Here is a 21,370-nt window from a genome sequence, read left to right as displayed (position 1 = left end):
GAACTGGAGCTCAGGAGAGAGTTCAGTATATAGAGATCTGGGAATTATCTATATAGAGATCATAATTTTTAGCTCATAGAAACTGATTAAGGTCACTAAGAGAGAGAGTATATAGAGGTTTAAGAAAAAAGAAGTCCCAGGAACAGAATTTTGGGCAACATCCACAGTTATGGGACCAGAGAATGGATAATGGTCTAGCAAAGGAGAATGAAAAAGAGCAATTTGGTAGGAACCAAAAGAGAGTAGTAGTAAAATGAAAACCTAGAGAAAAGAAAGAATCTAGGAAGAAAGAGTAGTCAGTGATGTTGAACACTGCAGAGAGGTCAAGAAAGCTGAAGGTTAAGGAAGTGATAATTAGGTTTACAATTAAGAGAACAGAGATCATTAATAGCTTTAGAGAGATGACTTTCAGTTCAATGGTGTGGTCAGAAGCCTCATTTCAAGGGGTTGAAAAGTATGTGAGATCTAGGACACTAAAGGAAAAGGGATCAATTAGATGATGTAGGTAATACTGAAAAAGCCAACTTTTTAAAAGTAAGAAGTGGAGGCAGAATGTGTAGACAATTAAAAAGGAGGAGAGGTATAGGATGATAGCTTGAGGAGATGGAAGGATCCAAGGAGGGTTTCTTTAAGGATGAAAGAGGCCTGGATGTTTGTAGGAATCAGTCCAAGGAGATCAGAGGGAATGGGATCAAGGGTACAAGTAGAGGGGTTGGTTTTGGAGATGAGCAAGGTCATCAGAAACTGGAGTAAAGGAGAAGAGATGGGAGATGATGCCAAATGATCTTGAGATGTAAAGAAAGAGAGAAGAAAGAGCTCAGAGTGGGTGAGCTTTTTTTCTTAGTGAAATATAATGTGAAGCCCTCTGCTAAGAAAGTATAGTCAGGGCATGATGTAAGAGTGCTGAGGAGAAAAGACAAGGCTGGAAGTCCTGGAATAATGACTGTTAGAAGGGTAATAGAAAATCTGTTAGGGATGAGTAAAATAATTACCTTACTATAGTGAGGGCCCAACTGAGATTAAATAACACAAATTTGTAGCAGATTCAGTCAGCGTAGCTAAGTGACTTTCTCCAGCACTGAATAGGAGCAGAGGAGTCAACTGATGGGGATAATCCAAGGTTGGGGTCTGGTAAGGTGCCAATGGCAACTGGATGAAGGGGCAAGGGATTACATAGTAGAGGAATATGTAAGGTTGGATTGTTTAGCTACAGAGTCAAGATTGGAAAGAAGGAAGGAAACAAGTATTTACTAAATACCTACTATGTGTCTGGCATTCTGTTAAGAACTTTACAAACATTGTCTTATTTGATCCTTATAACAGCCCTGTGAGGTAGGAACTATTATGATCCACATTTTACAGTTGAGAACACTGAGGCAGACAGAGGTTAAGTGATTTGCCTAGGATCAAGCAGCTAGTAAGTATATGGGGCCAAGTTTGAATTCAGGTCCTCTTGACTTGAAGCCTAGCATTCTAGCCACTGCACCCGCTAGCTGCCTCTTGTTGGTAGAGGTAGGGAGGGCAGTAAAGCCAGAGCAGGAGTAAAGTCTTTGTAGAGTACTGAGGAGTGGGGAAGACTAAAAGGTCCTGATGAGAACAAAGAATAGATTTAGAAGCTGTGAAGTTTGGAAAATGATGGAATGATAAGAGATTATATGATAAAAAAAATTTTGAATTCTTGATCATTGAAGTTGATCCTTTGTGGGTGATGATGAGCTCCAAGATCAGACTGATTCTGTATGTGGCTGAGGTGGAATGAAAAAGTACATTATGAGAGTTGATAAGATTGAGGAAGGAGAAGAGTAGAGTGTTTAAGGAAATGTCAACTCTTAGTATATTGGAGTCCTCCAGTCTAAGAGAGATCAAAAGGAAAAACAAAAACAAAAACTCCAAAACATGGTCACTCAAGTAAACTAGTTTTATTGTTGTTGCCATTGGTATTGTTGTTTTAAAACTTGCAAACCAGGGAGTATAGACAGTATACTGCAAGCAAACTCAACTCAATTTTTTTCTGTAAGGCTTCTTTTATACACAAAAGCACCGATAACAAGAGAACTGTTTGCTCTGATTGGCTGCACTACAAGGTTCAAGAATACACAGGCATATTGAAAAACAAATTCACAGTTAAGAAATATCTATTTTAAAAAGATCTGAATGATTTATGGTAGACACAATTGTTGTAGAAAAATGGTTCAGTTTGGAAAAATACTTATTTTCACTTCACATTACAGGATCCTATTTTTGTCAGACATTCACCACTAACCAAAAGCTAACTATAGTCTGATACACATATTGGAGGAAATGGCAGTATTCTCAGTATCTCTCTACAATTAATTGTAGCTAATAAGACATCTGCACAAAATGATACGCAGTAAGAAGCAACGAAATATCTCTTGAAATGGGACAAAGGGTATCAGATGCTTCCTCAGATACATAATTTTATACATTGCACTTACTCAGCAAACTACAGCAGTCTTATGTTTATTTGGAACCAAGACTGAGTTACTTAGGTTCATAAGAAAACCCCATTTCAAGGGGTTAGGGTGGAAAGGAATCCCATGATTCCCACACTGAATTCCTTGCCACAGGAGGAAGAGTGGCCTGGGGATTGGTAGATAACAGCCTCTCGGATAGGCCTAGAGTGAGCTATGTATACAAAATGATCCATAAAGGAGATGTTGCTTAGGTGTAGCAGCAGAGAGAGGTCCACAAATGTCAATGGGGAGCAAGGATGTGGCACCTTCTTCTACGACCAGTGTATCTGGGGACATAAGAGAAGGTTCAACCTGTTTACAGAAAAGGGTGGAAAGTCTCCACGATTCCTAGATGAAAGGAGAATATCATTTAGAGTAGGGCTGGACAATTATGGTATACAAATGCAAGGGTACATTATTATCCTATAAGAAATAACAAAAAGTACAGATTCAGAGAAACCCAGGAGGATTTATACAAGCTGATGCAGAATCAAGTGAGCAGAACCAAGAGAACAATTTATATAATGACTACAAGACTTTAAAGAAAAACAACTGTGAAAGACTTTTAAGAGTAAGGGACCTTAAACCACATCATACCTATCAGATTGGCCAACATGACAAGACAGGAAAATGATAAATACCGGAGAAGATGTGGGAAAATTGGACTCATTGGTGGAGTTGTAAACTGATCCAACCATTCTGGAGAGCAATTTAGAACTATCCCCAAAAGGCTATAAAAATGTGCATACCCTTTGACCAGCACTAGCACTTTTAGGGCTGTATCCCAAAGAGATCACACAAATGAGAAAAAGACTCACATGTACAAAAATATTTATAGCATCTCTTTATGTGGTGGCAAAGAATTGGAAATTGAGGGGATGTCCATCAATTGGGGAATGGCTGAACAAGTTGTGGTGTATGAATGTAATGGAATACTATTGTGCTATAAGAAATGATGAACAGGCAGACTTCAGAAAAACCTGAAAGAAACTTGTATGGACTGATGCTGAGTGAAGTGAGCAGAACCAGGAGAACATTGTGCACAATAACAACCACGTTGTGCAATGACTAACTTTGATAGACTTAGCTCTTCTCAGCAATGCAAGGAGCTAAGACATCTCCAAAGGTCTCATGATGGAAAATGCTATCCACATCCAGAGAAAGAACTATGAAATTTGAATGCAGGTCAAAGCATACTATTTGCTCTTTTTTTTCCTTCTGTTTTGTTTTCTCTTTCTTGTGGTTCCTCCTATTAGTTTTAATTCTTCCTTCCAACATGACTAATGTGAAAATATGTTTAATAGGAATGTATATATAGAGCCTATATCAGATTGCATGCTGTCTTGAGGAGGGAGACAAAGAGGGAGAGGGAGAAAATTTGAAACTCAAAAGCTTATGGAAGTGATTGTTAAAAGCTAAAAATAAATTAATTTAAAAAAAGAGTAAAGGACTTTAAAGGGTCCTTAGTGCATCTCAATTTTTTTTAAATTACAAATGAAGGAACTGAGACCAAAAGAAAGGATATGATTTGCCTGAGATCACACAGATAGTAGGTGGGATTTTAACCCAAGTTCTCCATCTTTATATCTAATGTTATTTCCACTCTGTCATTTTGGTTTTAGTTGAGTTCTAAATAGGTATGAATCACAGCAAACTGAAGACTATTCAGAAACGAAGATAAAATATTCCAGAAATTATAATGAAAATTAGTGGAGAAAAATGGTTCAGTTTGGAAAAATTCATATTTTCACATCACATTTCAAGATCCTATTCTTTGTCAGACACTCACCACTAACCAAAAGCTAACTATAGTGCTAATGTAGTGCACTGTTAGAGGAATAGGCAGAATTCTTAGCATCTCCCTGCAAATTATCTCTCCATTAACTAATGTGTGAACATTTGAACACATGTTTGAATTCTTCTCTGGTAAGGCAAACAGTTTTAAGCTAATGAGGAGATTGGATATAAACATTGCCAGCTAATACCATCACTGCCAATATCCAGAAAACATTTTCTACTTTATGGTAACTAATAGAAGGTTACTATGCCAGCAAACACACATTTGGGTAACAGAATAAGTGGTGTTGGGTTGTAATGGAGAGAAGGCCAGTGCTGGCTAGGATGGTTCATGTTCAAGCCTTGCCTCTAACATATACTAGTTACGTGACCTTGGACAAGTCTCTTAACCTCTCAGTGCCCCAGGCAACTCTCCAAGACTAGTAAGTCAACAGCTTTTTAACAAGCTCCTATTATGAGTCAGGCAGTTTACTAAGCACTAAGGATGAATTAAAAAAAAAAAAACTGTCCCTGCCCTCAAGAAGTTCATAGTCTATTAGGGGAGGTAACAAAGAACCAAATATGTACAAACAAGATACATACAAGACAAGTTGGAGATAATCCACAGAAGGAAGACAATAACATTAAAGGGGATCATGAAAAACTTCTTGGAGAAGGTGAGATTTTGGTCTGTGACTTGAAAGAAGCCATAAAAACCAGGAGACAGAGAGGAGAAGGAAGATAATTCCAGGTATTGAGGGCAGTCAAAGAAAATGCACAGAGTTAGGAGATGGATGTCTTATTGGAGAAATAGCCAGGAGACCAGTGTCATTGGATTGCAGAGCGTGTGGGAGTGAATAAGGTTTAAGAAGACTGGAAAGGTAGGAGGGAACCAAGTTAGGAAGATATTAAATGATAAAGGGATTTGCAGACTCAGATTTGCTCTGCACACATTGGGAAAGGGAATTTCTTCACTGAGAATTTCCTACAATAATGATATAACAGATATGTTTTGGAATGAATGAATGATTAGATGATAGATAGGCATATAAGAAAGGAAGGAAGGAGTGAAGGAAGGAAAGAAGGAAGGAAGGAAGGAAGGAAGGAAGGAAGGAAGGAAGGAAGGAAGGAAGGAAGGAAGGAAGGAAGGAAGGAAGGAAGATTGGCAAATGTGAGTTAAAGTGTATAAGTGTACTCTGGCTGTTTAAAGCTAGTTCATCAATGAGGACTCTTTATCAACAGAAAGGATTATTTTGCGCTATGATAACACCAAAGTGTGGGAATCATTAGAAAGAGACAACAACCATTATCACACTCCCTGAAAGATGTTTAAGAAGCTATGGAAGGATTGTTTCCCCATCATTCATTACTTTTCCCTAAATGTTTTGCCATATGATTTAAAGGTTTACTAACATTTTGTTTTGTTTTCTAGGACACAGCAGGTCAAGAGAGATATAGGACAATTACTACAGCTTATTATCGGGGTGCCATGGGCTTTATTCTAATGTATGACATCACCAATGAAGAATCCTTCAATGCTGTGCAAGATTGGTAAGTAAGACCCAAGTGCCTGTTGGTGAAAAATAATTATGGGTTTTCCTTTATGGCTTCTCTACCCCTTTCTCCCCAAAGAAATAGTATTCTCTGCCTTCCTTATTTATTGCACATTGAGGTCACCCTTGGATGACAACCTCTTTACATGTCTACTAAGTAGATATCCAAGATTTTTTCTAAAAATCAGTGCCAAAGTGTGATCTTAACCATCCTCTAGTTGAGTTTTATTATGACCTGAATTCTGTTATCTTTCCAAGTCTTGTCACCTATTACAGTGTTTGACAACCCATCACCCTTCATTCCCTTTAAAAAAAAATTGGATGTGCTTGTGTTTTTTCTCATAAATGGTGAGTGATTGCTTCCTCCTAGAAATTCTTCAGTAGATTTGAAATAGTGGATTCTTTCAAGTGGACAGGCATGGATACAATGTAATAGGGAAAGGTAGAACTGGAGAGACAGTACTGTCATTTAGAAAGAGTCTTGGCTAAGGAATCAGAGGAGCTGGGTTCAAGTCCTGCCTGTGATACTTAACATCTATGTGATCTTGGGCATGTCACTCAACCTTGCTGGGCCTCAGTTTCCTCTTCTGAAAAACAAGAGGATGGAACTAGATGACCTCCAAGGTCTCCTCCAGCCTTAGATTTCTGAGCCTTTTCTCATTCATAAGTGTATTTTGACATTCAAAAGAAAAATCTCTATAAGAGATCGCTTTGATCAATTCAATAAACATTTATTAAGCCCCTACTTTATACCAGGCACTGTACTAAGCATTGAAGATACAAAAAGAAGCAAAAGACAGTCCCTGCCCTCAAGGAGCTTGTAATCTAATGGGCAAGACAGCATGAAAACAGTTATATACAAAGCAAGCTATATACAGGATAAATATGAAATAATTAAGAGAGGGAAGGCACTGGAATTGAGGGATTGGGAAAGGCTTCCTGTGGGAGGTGGGATTTTAATTGGGTTCAAGAAGAGGGGAATACTACTATTATTTTAGTTTGCCTCATCCATTTCTGGTGCCCTCTGTCCTAGGAGGTAAAGCATCACATAAGAAAATATTTCAAGAGCTGAGTGTAGGGAGCCAGATTGGGGTCCCTAATTCATTGTTATGTCTCTCAGTAGCTGGGAATCCAGCCAGAGCTATGGGGCTCTTTACGGCCAACATGTTTGAAGACAGGTGTACTCCATCCCAACATGGAACCATGAAACTATCTCTGTAGTGATAGAATAGCATTGATTGCCATTTAGTGAAGATTTTTGCTTCATGCCCCCAATCTCCTTCCTAGTTCAGAAATAGGTGGTCATAGGTGACCTCTAATATGGGGAAAATTAGCAACCACCTGAAGGAAAGGGGGAAAATCATCAAAACACATTTGACTAATAGCCATTAAATGAGGCAGTCATTTCATATTAACATCCAAAATAATGTTTGCATATAAATAAGATGTAGAGTTGGAAGAGATCTTAGAGGCCATCTACTAAAACCCCTTCATTTTTCAGATGAGGAAATGGAGGCTTATGTAAATTAAGTAACATGTGCAAGATCATACAGCTACTAACTTTCCAAAGAGGGACTTGAATCCATGTCCTCAGTCCTCTTTCTAATGAATATGAACACCTCAAGGGGAATTTGCCAGGAAAATCAGAGCTTGTCTCAGATTTCCCTCTAATTTTATTTCCTTGCCACTAACATTTTCATATTAGATTCTGTTATTGAATTCACATCTAGGATATATAAATTTGTCTCTGGGAGACTCCTGGGACCACCCCAGGTCTATCAATCAATTATCAATTATGTTGAGACCTATTGTTGGCCAGTCGGTGAGTGCCAGGGGATTTGGGGTTAAGGCATGGTCCTTAAGAAATAAATCTAGCCTGTGAACCCCAAGAAATACTGCACTTATGTTAGGCACTTCGACTACAAATACAAAGAAAAGAACAATCCCTACTCTCAGGAAGCCTACGTACTACTGTTATGAGTCTTTTTACCAAGGCTTCTCCAGTCGCCACAGAAAATTTTCTCCCAGTCTCAGTCAGAATTCCAATTGTACTCCTTGGCCATAATATCACATAAGATACAGTGAGAAAAGTGCTAGAATGTGAGTTAGAGGCCCTGGATTCAAGACCTCTAGATATGCCACAGCTTCTTATCTGTGTGATCTTGAATAAGTTATTCAACTCTCTGGGCCACAGTTTTCATCTGTAAAATAAAATAAGTCAATAGGACTAAAAGACCTTCCATCTCTAGTGACCTTCTAGCTTCCACTACCTGGCATATTCCCTAGTCTATGTGCTAAGGCTTTTGGCTCCCACCCACTTCCCCATAGCTCTCAATTATTTCAATATCCACATCACCATGAAAAAATGGATAATTATAGCTTCTTTGAATAGATGCTTTCTAGAACTCTAGTGCAGAGATGTAATGCTACCAGACAGGAAGGATCTGGGTGGGTGTCAGGCACCCTACATGCAGGGCCACACAAACTGCTCAAAATGACTCACACCCTGTGGCCACTCTTGCCCTGCTGACTAGAGGCAAACTGATTTACTGCTGTGCATGCATTAAAGACAAGTTTGATTCACTCACCTCTAGAATGGTGCTGGAACAGATATCTTCTGTTCAGCTCATTAAAACTTAGGAGACAATGATAATAAAAGATGACCTGGAAACTGGAAGTCTGTATGCCTGGTTCTAGCTCAAAGGAAATAGTTTTAAATGTGACACTTAGTACAGAGGCATTAATGTTCTACTTTGTGAAGTCATGGGGGTAATCTGGGAGTTAGTAGAAATTTGTGGATATACTTCAGGATGATAGAATTTTATAAAGGAAAAGAATTTTATAAGAGGAAAAAATTCAGTCCAGTAGTTGGGAACTTCGATGTCATCTAGTCCAACCTAGACCTGAGTTCAAATCCTACCCTTCACAGCTATCTATAGGTAATCTGTCAAGCCTAACATCCTCATATTAGGGTTGAGGAAATTGAAATACAAGGATGTTAAATGACTCTATATAATCTAGATATATAGATATGGGCATGGATATGTATATGGGTATCAGTGGGTATAGATGGGGGCAGATGGGAGGCATAGTAGATGGAGTGCCAGGCCTGGAGTCAGGAAGATGAATCTTCCTGAGTTCTAATTTGACTTCAGATAAACTTACTAGTTGTGTGACCCTGGATAAGTCAATTAACCCTGTTTGCTTCAATCTTCTCATCTGTAAAATGAGGAGAAGGAAATGGCAAACCACTCCAGTATCTTTGCCAATAAAATCCCAGATGGATTCACAAGAGTTGGGTCTGACTGTTAACAACAACACGAACACCATGGGTATAGATATAGATACATGGGACTGGACCTGTGATTACATTAGGGTAGGAAACACCTGGGGAAGACCTTCCTTCAATTTAAGTCAGTACCTTCTCTTCTCTTTAGAGTCTTAGAGAAGTATCTAGGGGGCACTGAGGGGGTAAGTGTCTTGCCCAGGGTCTCACAGCTAGTATGTGTCAGAGACCATACTTGAACCCAGGTCTTTGTGATTCTAAGGCTTGGCTGTCTAGCCATTCTGCCCCTCAACTTCTCCCCATGTGGGGACACATGCGGCTGACAGTTTACAAAGCACGTACAAATATTACTGCTTTTGACCCCCACAAGAGCCTTATGGAGCATCATGGTGGAGAGAGATCCAGTCTTGGAATCAGGAAGATCAAGGTTTGTGTCTAAGATGTGCTCACTGTGTGACCCTGAACAAGTCACTTAACCTCTCAATGCTCTTCAGCAACATTATAAGACTACAGATCCAGAAAAATTGCTCATCTGCATCAATAAAGGAAGTTTCCTTACAGAGCATTGTCTTTATCAGTGAAATCTCAAATATGGACCCTCTCCTCCATCTCCTGCCTCCCAGAAAAGAATCTTATGAGGTAGGCAATGCAAATGTTATTAACCCCATATTGCCTGAGGAAACTAAGACTCTGTGAGATTAGATGAAATGCTCAAAACTACACTGCAAAAACAGGCATATACTTTGGGGGTTCTGAGTCCTAGCCCAGTGATCTTTACTTTGACCATGCTGAAAGCTTTAAATATATTAGGCAGATAAGTAGTACAGTGGATTGAGCCCTGGAGGTCAAGTTAAAAAGACCTGAGTTCAAATTTAGCCTCAGATACTAACCAGCCAGGAGACCCTAGCCAAGTGATTTGACTTCTGTTTGCTTCAGATTCCACATCTGTAAAATGGGGATAAATATAGCACCTAGCCCATGGAGTTGTTGTCTTTGCCAAAATCTTACTGAAGTATCTCCAGCAATTCTCTGATCTACTTGTTTGGAAGCTGTCAGAAAAGGAAATGGTGGCTCTCTGTGGTCATGAGCCCTTTATTAGAGGTTCACAGATTCTATTTTCTTCCCTATTTTGAAAATCAGAATAAGATTTTATCTTTTGAAGATTATTCCTACTAGATCAGCAAACACATCTGCTGGCACATTCATTCTAAATTTTCTACAATTAGAAATTGAATATTGTGGTGAAATAAACAATTAAAGTGCATACCTTTAAGATACCATATCGCCAAGTAACTTGTCTCCCTGGTATTAAAAAATAAGATTCAACGGACATTGATTAAGGTTTAGTAAGGTTCAGGATTCCACAGCATAACACACAAAAAAGTGGCAGTGTCTTTTATCTACCATTTAGGTTGCTACAGAGAAAAGTCTGAGGGGCATGGGGTTTCAGCCAGGGCTCCTAGTAATAGCGCTAGTCTCAGGGAGAAGGAGGGAGGCACTTGGGGGCACAGAGTTGCCTAAGCCAAGGCTTGGAAGGTAGTTGTGGCTGCTGAGACTATTAGTGCCAGCCCTGGGCAACTCTGGGCACATAGAGGAGAGCTGGGCAACCCTGGGCACATGGTGGAGAGAAACCCTAGAAATGAAAAAAGTGTAATAAAAAATTCACACATCAATCAAGTTTTTATATGGGAAATGTCTGATACTTCAAAGGAGAAAGTCGGCATGGCCTGAAGGCAAAAAACCACAAAACACAGAATAATATGGGAACTGGCAGAGAGAAAGCAAGTCAAGCAAGCTTTAGTAAGGGGCGAGTCAATATAAAGGAACAATTAAGGAGCACGGACACTGGATGGTCCAGTAGGGTCCTGGATAGAATTAGGCACTAAAAACTGGCCAAGTGCAGTGGGTTTTTACAGAGTACTTAATCTGGATGAAGCAGGACTAGGTATTGAGGGCAAGGAAGGGGAAATTTAGACCTGAATTATAGGTCAAGGTTTAGAATTGGTGCTGAATCATGGGAGTGGGGTGGGGGGTAGAACTTAGGAAATTGGCAGCTAGTTCACCTTTAAACTCTTGACCATCAGGAAAAGGAACTTCTGCTGTTACTGCTGGTCTTTCTTTGACAGTGTGACTGGAGATTTGAGCTTGCTCTAGGCTTCCTCATTTAGAAGGGCAAGGAGTATACTCAAGTCCTTACAAGTAAGCACCTACAGTGTGTAAGACACTGAAAATTCAAGCAAATATACATAGCAAAATAAGCCAAATTCACTCTTGGTTCTGAAGCTCCAAGAATTCTCCCTACTAATAAGCAATCTAATTCCACAGAAATAAAAGTGTATTTGTGCTTACTAAATCTGATATTGATAAAAAAAAATCCTCCAACTTCCTGATTAGAGTTAGGAACCGATCAAATAACTATGCATTTAATCATCTCAGAATTGCTGTTCTGAGTGCTGGAATCCAAATCCTCTGTGAAGTCATGATCAAAATTAAGCTCATTGCAAATTCATTTCCTTTCTGATCTTGCCATGCCTGATTCTCTTGGTAATGAGTGGCTTCATGTGATTGTTCACAGTTCCTCTTGCCTGATGGAAAAATGAATTACGACACCCATAAAGTGTGGCAGGCATTGAATGATGTCCTTGGACATCTGAGTTTGTCAACCATCTCCATTTAGGAAGCATGCAATTTCTACCTCAATTTTGCAGCTCTTGTTTTGAGAATAAATCTTAATTTCACATATTTTTAGAATCATGAACCCATAAACCATGCTTTGAAGGGTGTTTTCATTATCTCAAAGCCTCTTTCTATGGGTCTAATAGTTCCTTAAGTTTTTTGGGGGTGGGGTGGGGAGAGGGGCAGGGGAGAGGAAAGTACTTAGGAACAGGGAACTCACTTGGATCTCACTTGGAATTAACAAACTTAAATTCCTTTGAAACTCCATAATATGTAGATATAGTCACTCTCCAAGTGGCCTTCCAGGCTTAGACCAGGTTTAAAGGAGGTAGGTATTATGTAAACTCCCTCAGTAGACTTCTACCTACCAGTAGCTTTTAAGCATTTTTTAACAAGGGACATTTAAGAGTATTACAAAGAAGACAGATAGCTCATACTAGCCTTAGAGTAAGGAAGATTTGGGTTTAAATCCTGCTACTGGTACAAACTAGCATTGTGACGTACTATTAATTGAAGGGCAGACAATTGTATTGGTTGTAAGTTCATTATACCAATGGAGTCATAGTTCTGGTAAAACACACACACACACACACACACACACACACACAAGACTCTACATTTCTATAACATCAGATGATTTATCTAAGATGTCTGATACAGTGAAACAATCATAACTTGCAAGGGATACTCACTGGCTCAAAATCAGTCACTCAGACCAATAAATACCCATTATTTACATTGCTCTGGTGGTGCAGTGGATAGAGCACTGGAACTGTAGTCAGGAACCCCCAGTTCAAATATGACCTCAGACACTTACTGGGCAAATCACAACCTCTCTGTGTCTCATTTTCCTCACCCATAAAATGGAGATAATAATAACACTTATCTCCCAAGGTGGTTGTTAGGATAAAATGATATATTTGTAAAGGGCTCTGTAAACCTTAAAGTGCCATGTAGATGTTAGCTATCATTACTATTTTAAAATTCTAAAAGTAATGGAACACAAACTAGATCTAGGAAGGTAGCCTTTGTTATTTTTTTTCCTTTCTCCCTCCCCATTACTACCCAGATCATGCTAATAATACCAGGATATTTAAAAGTTGACTTCAACATTCACAAAGATTAGGAAAACTTTAACAGCCCAAGGAGCCCTTGGGTATACCCACAGGCACAGCAATGGCCTGCCAGCAAGGAGGGCAGCTGTTCCCAGTTACTCCCTAACGTCACACTTTTGGAGTAGGGCAATTTAAGTAAGCATCAAAACAGGACCTGATCATAGGATCAGAAAGGTACTTTGAGGCATGCGTGGCTATTAGACTGGTCCACCAAATTTTGGAGAATCCCTAATGATGTGACTGTTCCCCAGCAGTAAATTATGCCTCAGAAGATTGAGACAAGGTCATTCATCCAAGGGAGCTTCCACACAATCAGTGTTCTTAGAGTGCCATCCTCTTCTGTGCCTATGTATAAATGTTTGTGACTCCCTAAGATTTTTTCTATAGTGTTCAGGCCGTGGGTACTTTGTCCAGATGTAGTGGAAAGATCAGTCTGCCATGGTAGAAAGAATACTGTACTTGGAGTCAGAAGCCTTCAAGATGAGTTCAAATTCCAGCTCTGGCATTTTACTACTTGTGTGACCTGGGTGGGCACAGGAGGAGTAGCTTAAGCTCTCTGAGCTTCAGTTTCCTCATTTGTAAAATGAAGGAATTTGAGTGAATGATCTCTAAAATATTTTCTGACTCTAAAATCCTGGGACCTGGGTTTGAATACCACCTCCTCCACTTTCTAGGTCACTTTGGCATGCCTGAACTTCATAGAATCCTAGATTTAGACTTTGAAGGGACCTCAGAATCCATCTCTTCATTGGGGAAACTGAGAACTGATTTCCTCATCTGTGAATTGACAATAGTAATACTTACCAATACCCTCTTCAGAGGGTTGTTGTGAGGATCAGATTTAAACCTTAAAGCACAATAGAAATACCAGCCATTGCCAGCTTCATCATCATCATCATCATTTTGAGGGTTGGAGGCAACAGTGGTCTCAGCATCAAGGACCAAGTCCCCTAAAGGGTCATGGGACATGAACTGGCTTTAGGTCACAAACTTGTGACATCAAACATTTCTGGGTTCTGATAAGAATCATGAACTTGAAAATGACTAAGGTTTCACTTCATGTAGTTCACTGCAAAGGAAAATGTTGAACAGGGAAGACTCTGAGACTCAAGGTTTAAATGCCTAGTTTCCTCAGAGCAGGACAGTAGGTTATACCCAAACACATTGAATCTTTCCTCTTTTCCATTTCAAACTTTTCTTTCCTAAGTGTGGTTTCCTTTGGCTACTGTCCTTCCTGACAGAAGTGTTAATAACTTGTTCTTTTCAACTTGTTTATTTGCATTCTGTTTTTCAAGATACAATGACAAATAACTAGAAATAAACTTTCTTTAAAAAAAAGAAAGAAAATCTGTTGAACAGATTGATATGTTTTTTTTTTTTTATCTAGGCTGAAGCAGGCTACCATGAAAGTCTGACACCATCTTCCCACCAGTTTAAAATTATTCCTATCTGTGATATTCAGTAAACCATTGCAGATGTTCTGGGAATGGAGTTGCATTCCATTTCAAAGGAGTTTTTTTTTTCCTTTAAGTTTTCTATTGTTGTTGGGTTTTTCCTCAGACATAAATATATAGTGATCTCATATTACTCTCCAAATAGAACAAGAAAAAATGTAGCAAATTTTAAGAAGAAGAATCCTCTCTTCTCTTGGTTGCTAAGTAATGTATTTTTTGATTGATCTTATGCAGAAGTAGACATTTTCTCTAAAGAGATAAGACCACCTACCAGCATCCTTCAAATCTATTTATATAATAATAGCTAGCATTTATATAGTACTTTAAATTTTGCAACATACTTTACAAATATCTCATTTTCTCCTCACAACAAATGGTAGTCATCTCTAGAGGGGGGCAGGAGGGAAGGGGAAAAAAGGGAAAAGAAAAAAAGAAATTTATAGAACTTTATTATAAATTTAGAAGGAATAATAAGTTGCACATAATTTGCAGTTTCATGTGCAATTATATTTTTATTATACTATGTTATGGAAATGTTTGTTGTATTCCATAAATTAAAAATAAAATAAATTTAAATAAAAACAACCTTGGGAGGTAGGTGCTATTATTATCCCTATTTTACAGATGAAAAAACTGAGAAAGGCAGAGGTTAAGAGAATTGCATTAAGGGTCAGTGTCTGAGGTCAAATTCAAACTCAGGTCTTTCTGATTCAAGGGGTCAAACTACTGTGCCACCCCTAGTTGCAGCACCTGTTGCCAGGGTGAACAAGGATAGATAGCTCTTGGGGTTACTGTCCAGAAGTAACTGGTTGCCTTTGATTACAAGAAGATTAATTGGAATTATGCTCAGGTCAGTATGATATAAAGAATTCAGCCTTAGTTCAATTCTCAGGAGAAAGCACTGTCTACATAGGCATGCATAGACTGCATGAGTTGGGAGTGTCTGGATGAGACAGCGCACTTTGCCAACACTCTAGGCACATCTATGATTGTCTGAGGTAGGAAGAAAGAGGAGGCTATTCCGTGGTCAACACACTGAGGTTCCCCTCTACCTTGCCCCTCTGGACCCATTGCCAGATCCACTGCCAGGATTTGAGCAGGTAAGGATTATATGTGGATAAGACTAATATGGGGAAATGTATATTTCCTATGTGACCCTTTGATGTGGAAGTACCTTCTCAGTCAATATGAGACATTCCAGCATCAGTAAGATAGGGCAGTAGTCAAGAGATCATTACATAAGAAGATCACTTAGAGCACCTGAGGCTGTTTAACCCAGAGAAAAGAAGATAGGATAGCTGTCTTCAAATACCTGATGAGCTGTCACGTGGAAAAGGGAGCAGACTGTTCTGAATGACCCTAGAGGGCCGCATTGGAGCAAGGGGCATCAGTTGCCAAGAGGCAAATCTTAGTTATAAAAAAAGACTTCCTAACAATCAAAATTGTCTGCAAATAGAATGAAGGGGAGATTGAGCATCTCTCAATGGCTAGAAGCCTTCAAGAAGCGGCTGAAATGACCACCTGTCAAGGATGCTGGAGAGAGGATTCCAGTTGAGTTACAGGTTGGGTTAGTTGGCCTCCACAGTCCCTCCCAACTCTGGATTCCATCATTCTGTGAATTCCTTGCTCAGGGTTCTTAAAATAGAGCATTATAAAATCTCTAACATAATATTTTGTTTAAAAACCCACTGGTGTAGGCAACAGTGAGTGGAAATTTTGTTTAAAAGAAGAAAAAAAAAGCTAGTGAGTATGTCCACCTCTTTTCTGAACTCTGCTTAATTTATCTTTCCATTTCTCCCACAAGTCTTCCTGTCCACTCTCTACCTTTGATATATTTGAGTCTTTGTCTTCTCCTGATCGTTTTCCTCCAAATGACCACTGAGATATAAATTAACCTCATGGGAACTGTTTTAGTACTGAAACTGAGAAGAAACATTGAAAGGAATGGTGGCTTATATAAGCATTTTACTTCACCTGATATGGTGCAGTAAAAAGAAAGAATACTGGATTTAGAGTCAAAGGACTTAGGTTCTACTATTTCTTCTATGTCCTACCTCTGTGACTTTAGGTAAGTCACTGAATCACTGTGGACCTCAGTGTCTTCATCTGTAAAGTGAGTTGGATTAGATGGCTTCTCTGGTCCCCTCTAGCTCCAACTCTATGAATATTGATCCAGAACAGAGATAACAAACTCAAACAGAAAGAGTACCAATGCATACATAAGGATCCCTGTAGGCTGTATATTGACTTAGTTTCAAAATGTGATATTATCTATGTTTTACTGTATTTTTATTTATTTTGTTACGTATTTCCCAATTACATTTTAATCTGGTTCCTAGGCAGGCTATGTGCTTAATATATCTGGTACAAAGTATGCAAGACAGGTCAGCAGGGACCAAATTTGGCCCTTCTGGAGTCTCCCATTGCTAATTTTCCTGGTATATTACTACTTTAGCATTTAGTGAGGTGTGGTGTTTTTGTTTTATTTTGTTGATGGTTAACCTGCTGTGTTTAGCTTTGCATTTCTGTGCCTAATTAGCCTTATCTGTAAAACAGAGGTCGTATTGCTTCATAGGTATCCAATCTAGTAACAAACCTAGAAGTCAAGATGGTCAAAGACCAAGCCCCATTGTTCTACATGGGGCAAATGAATGTTAAGTCAGCTATTTTTATTCTTGAATTAAAGGTCTTGGATAATGAGTAGCATTTATTTTCTGTCTCACTCATGCCATGAAAATATGCCATATCATAAAATGCAAAATTAATTTGAATCATAGTATTGATAGTAAGTCCCTAAGGGTTTCCCAGATATGCTTTATTATTGCATACCTCATTTACCTACTCCTCCTCCTCCTCATTCCACTAAGAATTACCTCCCCGTGAGGGTTAGGGTTGTCTTGAGGAATAGCAATTAAGCCTGTCACTCAGTTATTCAGTGAAGAAGCTGGTGGAAAAATACCATCCTTTTTTTTTTCTCCCTGCTTTAGATATTTAACTTGCAATAGCAGCTAGAAACATGAGAGTCATTTAAATAAATGTAGCCTGAAAGGAAGGTAGTGGTCTGGTTGAGAATATTCATTGATTACCTAAATCCTAGTTATCCAGTCCTCAAGGCTTACCTCCTATCTTCTCTCAAAAACTTTTCCTACTAACTCTTAGGATCATAGATTTAACGCATTGAAAGAAAAAAAAAGATTGTAGAAGTCCTTTGAACTGTCTATTCACTTCGCTATGCTACCATTGAAAAGACACACATAGAGGGTCAATGCCAGGGAAAGAAAAGACTTTCTAACAATTAGGACTATCCAAAAATAGAATGGGCTACTTTCCACGGGAAAAGGCTCCCCACCTTTAGGAGTCTTCAAAGACTAGACAGTTGTATGTTGTGGAGGAATTCTTTTCCAGGAAACATTGGATTAGATGGCCTCTGAAGACCTTTCCCTCTCTGAAATTCTATATATAATTCTATATTGACCTTAGCTGAGTTGAATTGAATCAGAACTTGCAAAACAGATTTATTTCCTTAATCTAAATTCAGGAAAACCAGTTTATTCTTGGTCCTTTTTTAAATGCATGAGATTGGTTGCTTAGCACAGGGCTCAGATAGTCGAAATATTAACTCATAAAATATTAACTCTTAAGACTATTTAACACTCTTAGCATGTCTATCCATTTTTCATTAGGGATTAACCCAGGCCTTATGTTTTAAATTGTGTTCAGGGAGATGATATGAACATAATTAACATAATTTGGTTCCTGCTCCCAAAAACAAGATTTGCTGTAGGAGGCTTTTCAAGGGGGAAATGTTAAGAACATAGCAGTAGTAACATTTAGTCAAAAAAAATTAGAATTACCAGTGAAACACATGCAATATACTCTGGTTTGTTTATATATATATAGACATATAATTTAAATAACTATTACCATATGGAGGAACATCTCACCTCTCTATGACTATCTGGCCATTTCTCCAGTTCAGAAGATAGCTGAAGACCAGAAAGAAAGAAAAAAAAAGACCCTGAACGGTCAGAGTAGATGTCACAAAGTCTGTGCACTAAATTAAGTCATATACTTGTCTCTTAGGAGAGTCACTTGTGTCTCTGCTCCAAGCCTGTTTACCCTTGCTTCAGAAACAATTCTAATAAACTTGTTGGTTTGTTTTTGCTTGCAAGCATACAGCAGGTTAGAGAAAGCAAATTAGGGGGTAAAGAAGGATATCCATAGGCAACCATCCTGTCCTCAGCAAGAAATAACAGCTAATAACCTAATAGCAGTGGGAGAGGCTGAAAGATTATAAAAACCTAACAAAATAACTCAAAACTTATAGTAGTATGGAGGCCATTTAGTGTAGGGGAAAAGAGCATTGGGCCTGGAGTCAGCGTGACCTAAGTTAAAAATCTAGCCTCAGAAACTTAATTGGTGTTGTGACCCTGCAAAAAAACCACTTAACCACAGTTTTCTCAATGTAAAACGGAGGTAATTATAGCATCTATAATACCAGGGTGAGAAATGAGAAATGAGAAAATGTTTGTGAAGTGCTTAGCATGGTGCCTGGTGCATAGTAGGCATTTATTTCATTCCTCCCCCCATTACTTCGGCCTTAACATGTTAACTAAAATGCAGAAATGTAGAACCATAGATTCAAAGAGCTTGAAAGGATTTTAGAAATCACTTCATTCAGCTCCCTCATTTTATTGGGGTGTGTGTATGTGATGGAGACAGACAGATAGATGAAAGAGACAATCAAATCAATAAGCATTAATTAAACACTATGAAAGTGAGTGGGTTGATAGAGATAGAAAGATGAAGAAAACAGCCTGCCCATGTCAAAATCCCACATCTATTTCAATTCAACTTAAACATTCATAAAGCATCTACAATACGAAATATGACATTCAAAGGATTTTGGTAAGAAAGGAGGCTACCTGTTCTCTGACATTGGAGTAGAGGAGAAAGAGATGGGTCAGAACTTTGAAAGTATGTAAAGAATAGAAAGAGATCAATTGAGAGATCATCCTGGGAGTCTTCAGTCTTCTCAGTAAAACAGTTGTCTTTTAAGATTGAATAGGGTGTGGTGAAATATAGTCTTAAAGAAAGAAGTGAAGATCTGAAACAACTATGGTAAGGAGTGTGTTCAATATTAAATACTCTCGTTGAATAAATCAGTTATTATACAACCGCCATGGCCCAACTACTTAATGGCAGAGCCAGGCCTAGAGTTGAAATATCCTGACTCTTTCCTCTGCCTCAGTTGCCCAGAAGTTGACTTTCTCAATCCAAACATGATATTAAAACAATCCCTTCAGAAAGTTTTCCCTTACCATCCTCCAATTAATGCTCAACATTCTCATCCTTTCTGCATCATTCTAGACAAAGAGATTTTGGTCTGCTTACCTTCAATCTTCCTATGCTTTGGGTTAGACTATTCTGATTTTAAAATTCGTTTGACAAATACCTACTAGATGCACCTACTATGTGCACAGCACAGAGAATATAAAATCAAAAGAGACCTTGCCCTCAAGGGGCATACATTTTTCAGGAATTTTACAAAATGTTTGAGCTAAAAAGGCCCTTAGAGATCATCTCATCCAACCTCCCTATTTTACAGTTCAGAAAACCAAGACCTAAAGTAGTCCTCTATCTTGCCTCAGGCCACACATGTACCCAAGTAGTTGGGATCCCAATCCAGATCCTTATACTCTAAGTCTAGCGCTCATCCCACAGAAATACAATTTCGGGAAGAAAGGCTTTGAGAGGAAGACAAGCTAAAATGTTTAAGAATTTAATTAATTTCTGTGAGCTACTCCCTATAAAAATCTAGTGTTCAAATTTGAGGCTGTATGTATGACAGCTAAGAAAGATACTTTCTGACTATGCAAAAGGAAATGGAGAACAGAAGCAGTTGTCTGGATAATTCAAGCCAAAATGAAAACATTACCTCCATTATCTGAATATTTTCGGTTGAAAGCAATTTTTTTTGCCTGAGTTATCTAGGTAATTGCCTCTGTCCCACATTTCAATTTACATGTGAATAAAAACACCCCAAGGTTAGTTTCGACAATTCTGGTTCCTGTCTATTTTAAAGGACAAAAATGAACATAAAAACAGAGAAATCATGGTGGCATTTACAATGTTTATAGTGAAGAAAGAGAATGTCCATTGGAGATGTGGTCATGAAAAATGCAGCCAGAGACTAGACAGGTTGCACGGTCAGGATCAGGCAGGATCTTTGTATCCCCATCACACAAAGAACAATGCCTTATGCATAGCAAGTACTCAGTGTGTGTTTGCTTAATGAATGAGTGGAAAAATACCAGCCTTGGGAAATAAGGAGAAGAAATCTGGGAAAGAAGGTAGTGCGAAGGTATCAGGGGCATGAGACAGCAATTAGCACAGGTCAGAATCATGAATGGGCAGTGGAAGGGGTGTCAGCATATAGATGAAGCTCTGTGTCAGAAGAGAGCTGGTGACAGCTATTAGGTCCAGATTCAGGCAGATAGACCAGTGGTTAACGTCCAAAGGGGGCTGACAACAGTTAGAGAGGATCTAACCTTAAAAATGGGGGCCTGGGGCAAGACTCGAGTTAGTTCAGAGGAAGGACACACCTTACCAATCACCTTGCACCCTTCCAAATGCCTCTGCCCCTAGGCCCCGCTCTTCTGATTAGTGAGTCCCTTGCTCTGATCCCCACTTCATAAGGGAGCACAGAAATGAATGTTTTACTACCAGCTAAACTTACTCTCATGCTCCAGATTTCTTATATGAATATCCCACCCATAGTTTCCAGCTTCCTGCTTTTTGGCTCCTCTTTGTTTATCGTCTTCCTTTGTTAGAATATAAACTCCTTGAGGGTAGACAGCTCTCACCTTTTTTATATCCCTAGCACTTATCCTGGTGTCTGTCACATAGTAAAGGCTTAATAAGCACTCTCTGTCTCTGTGTCTCTGTCTCTGTCTCTCTGTATCTCTCTCATTGTCGTCTTTCTGTCTTGTCTCTCTCTCTCTCTCTCTCTCTATCTATCTCTCTCTCTCTCTCT

At 38.9% G+C, this 21,370-nt stretch overlaps 1 protein-coding gene across 1 annotated transcript in view; it reads left to right on the top strand.

Moving 5' to 3' along the window:
- The window catches only part of RAB3C (RAB3C, member RAS oncogene family), a 311,738-nt gene that overhangs the window by 170,820 nt on the left and 119,548 nt on the right, over window positions 1-21,370 (top strand). Inside the window, exon 2 of the mRNA XM_027863605.1 lies at window positions 5,683-5,801. Coding sequence (XP_027719406.1) covers window positions 5,683-5,801 — 119 coding nt within the window. The remainder of the gene's footprint in view (window positions 1-5,682; window positions 5,802-21,370) is intronic.

The sequence above is a fragment of the Vombatus ursinus genome, unplaced genomic scaffold (genome assembly GCF_900497805.2).
Source record: "Vombatus ursinus unplaced genomic scaffold, bare-nosed wombat genome assembly UNPS02014772.1, whole genome shotgun sequence".
In the NCBI taxonomy this organism is placed as follows: Eukaryota; Metazoa; Chordata; class Mammalia; order Diprotodontia; family Vombatidae; genus Vombatus; species Vombatus ursinus.
This window is presented reverse-complemented; position numbering and strand designations above follow the sequence as displayed.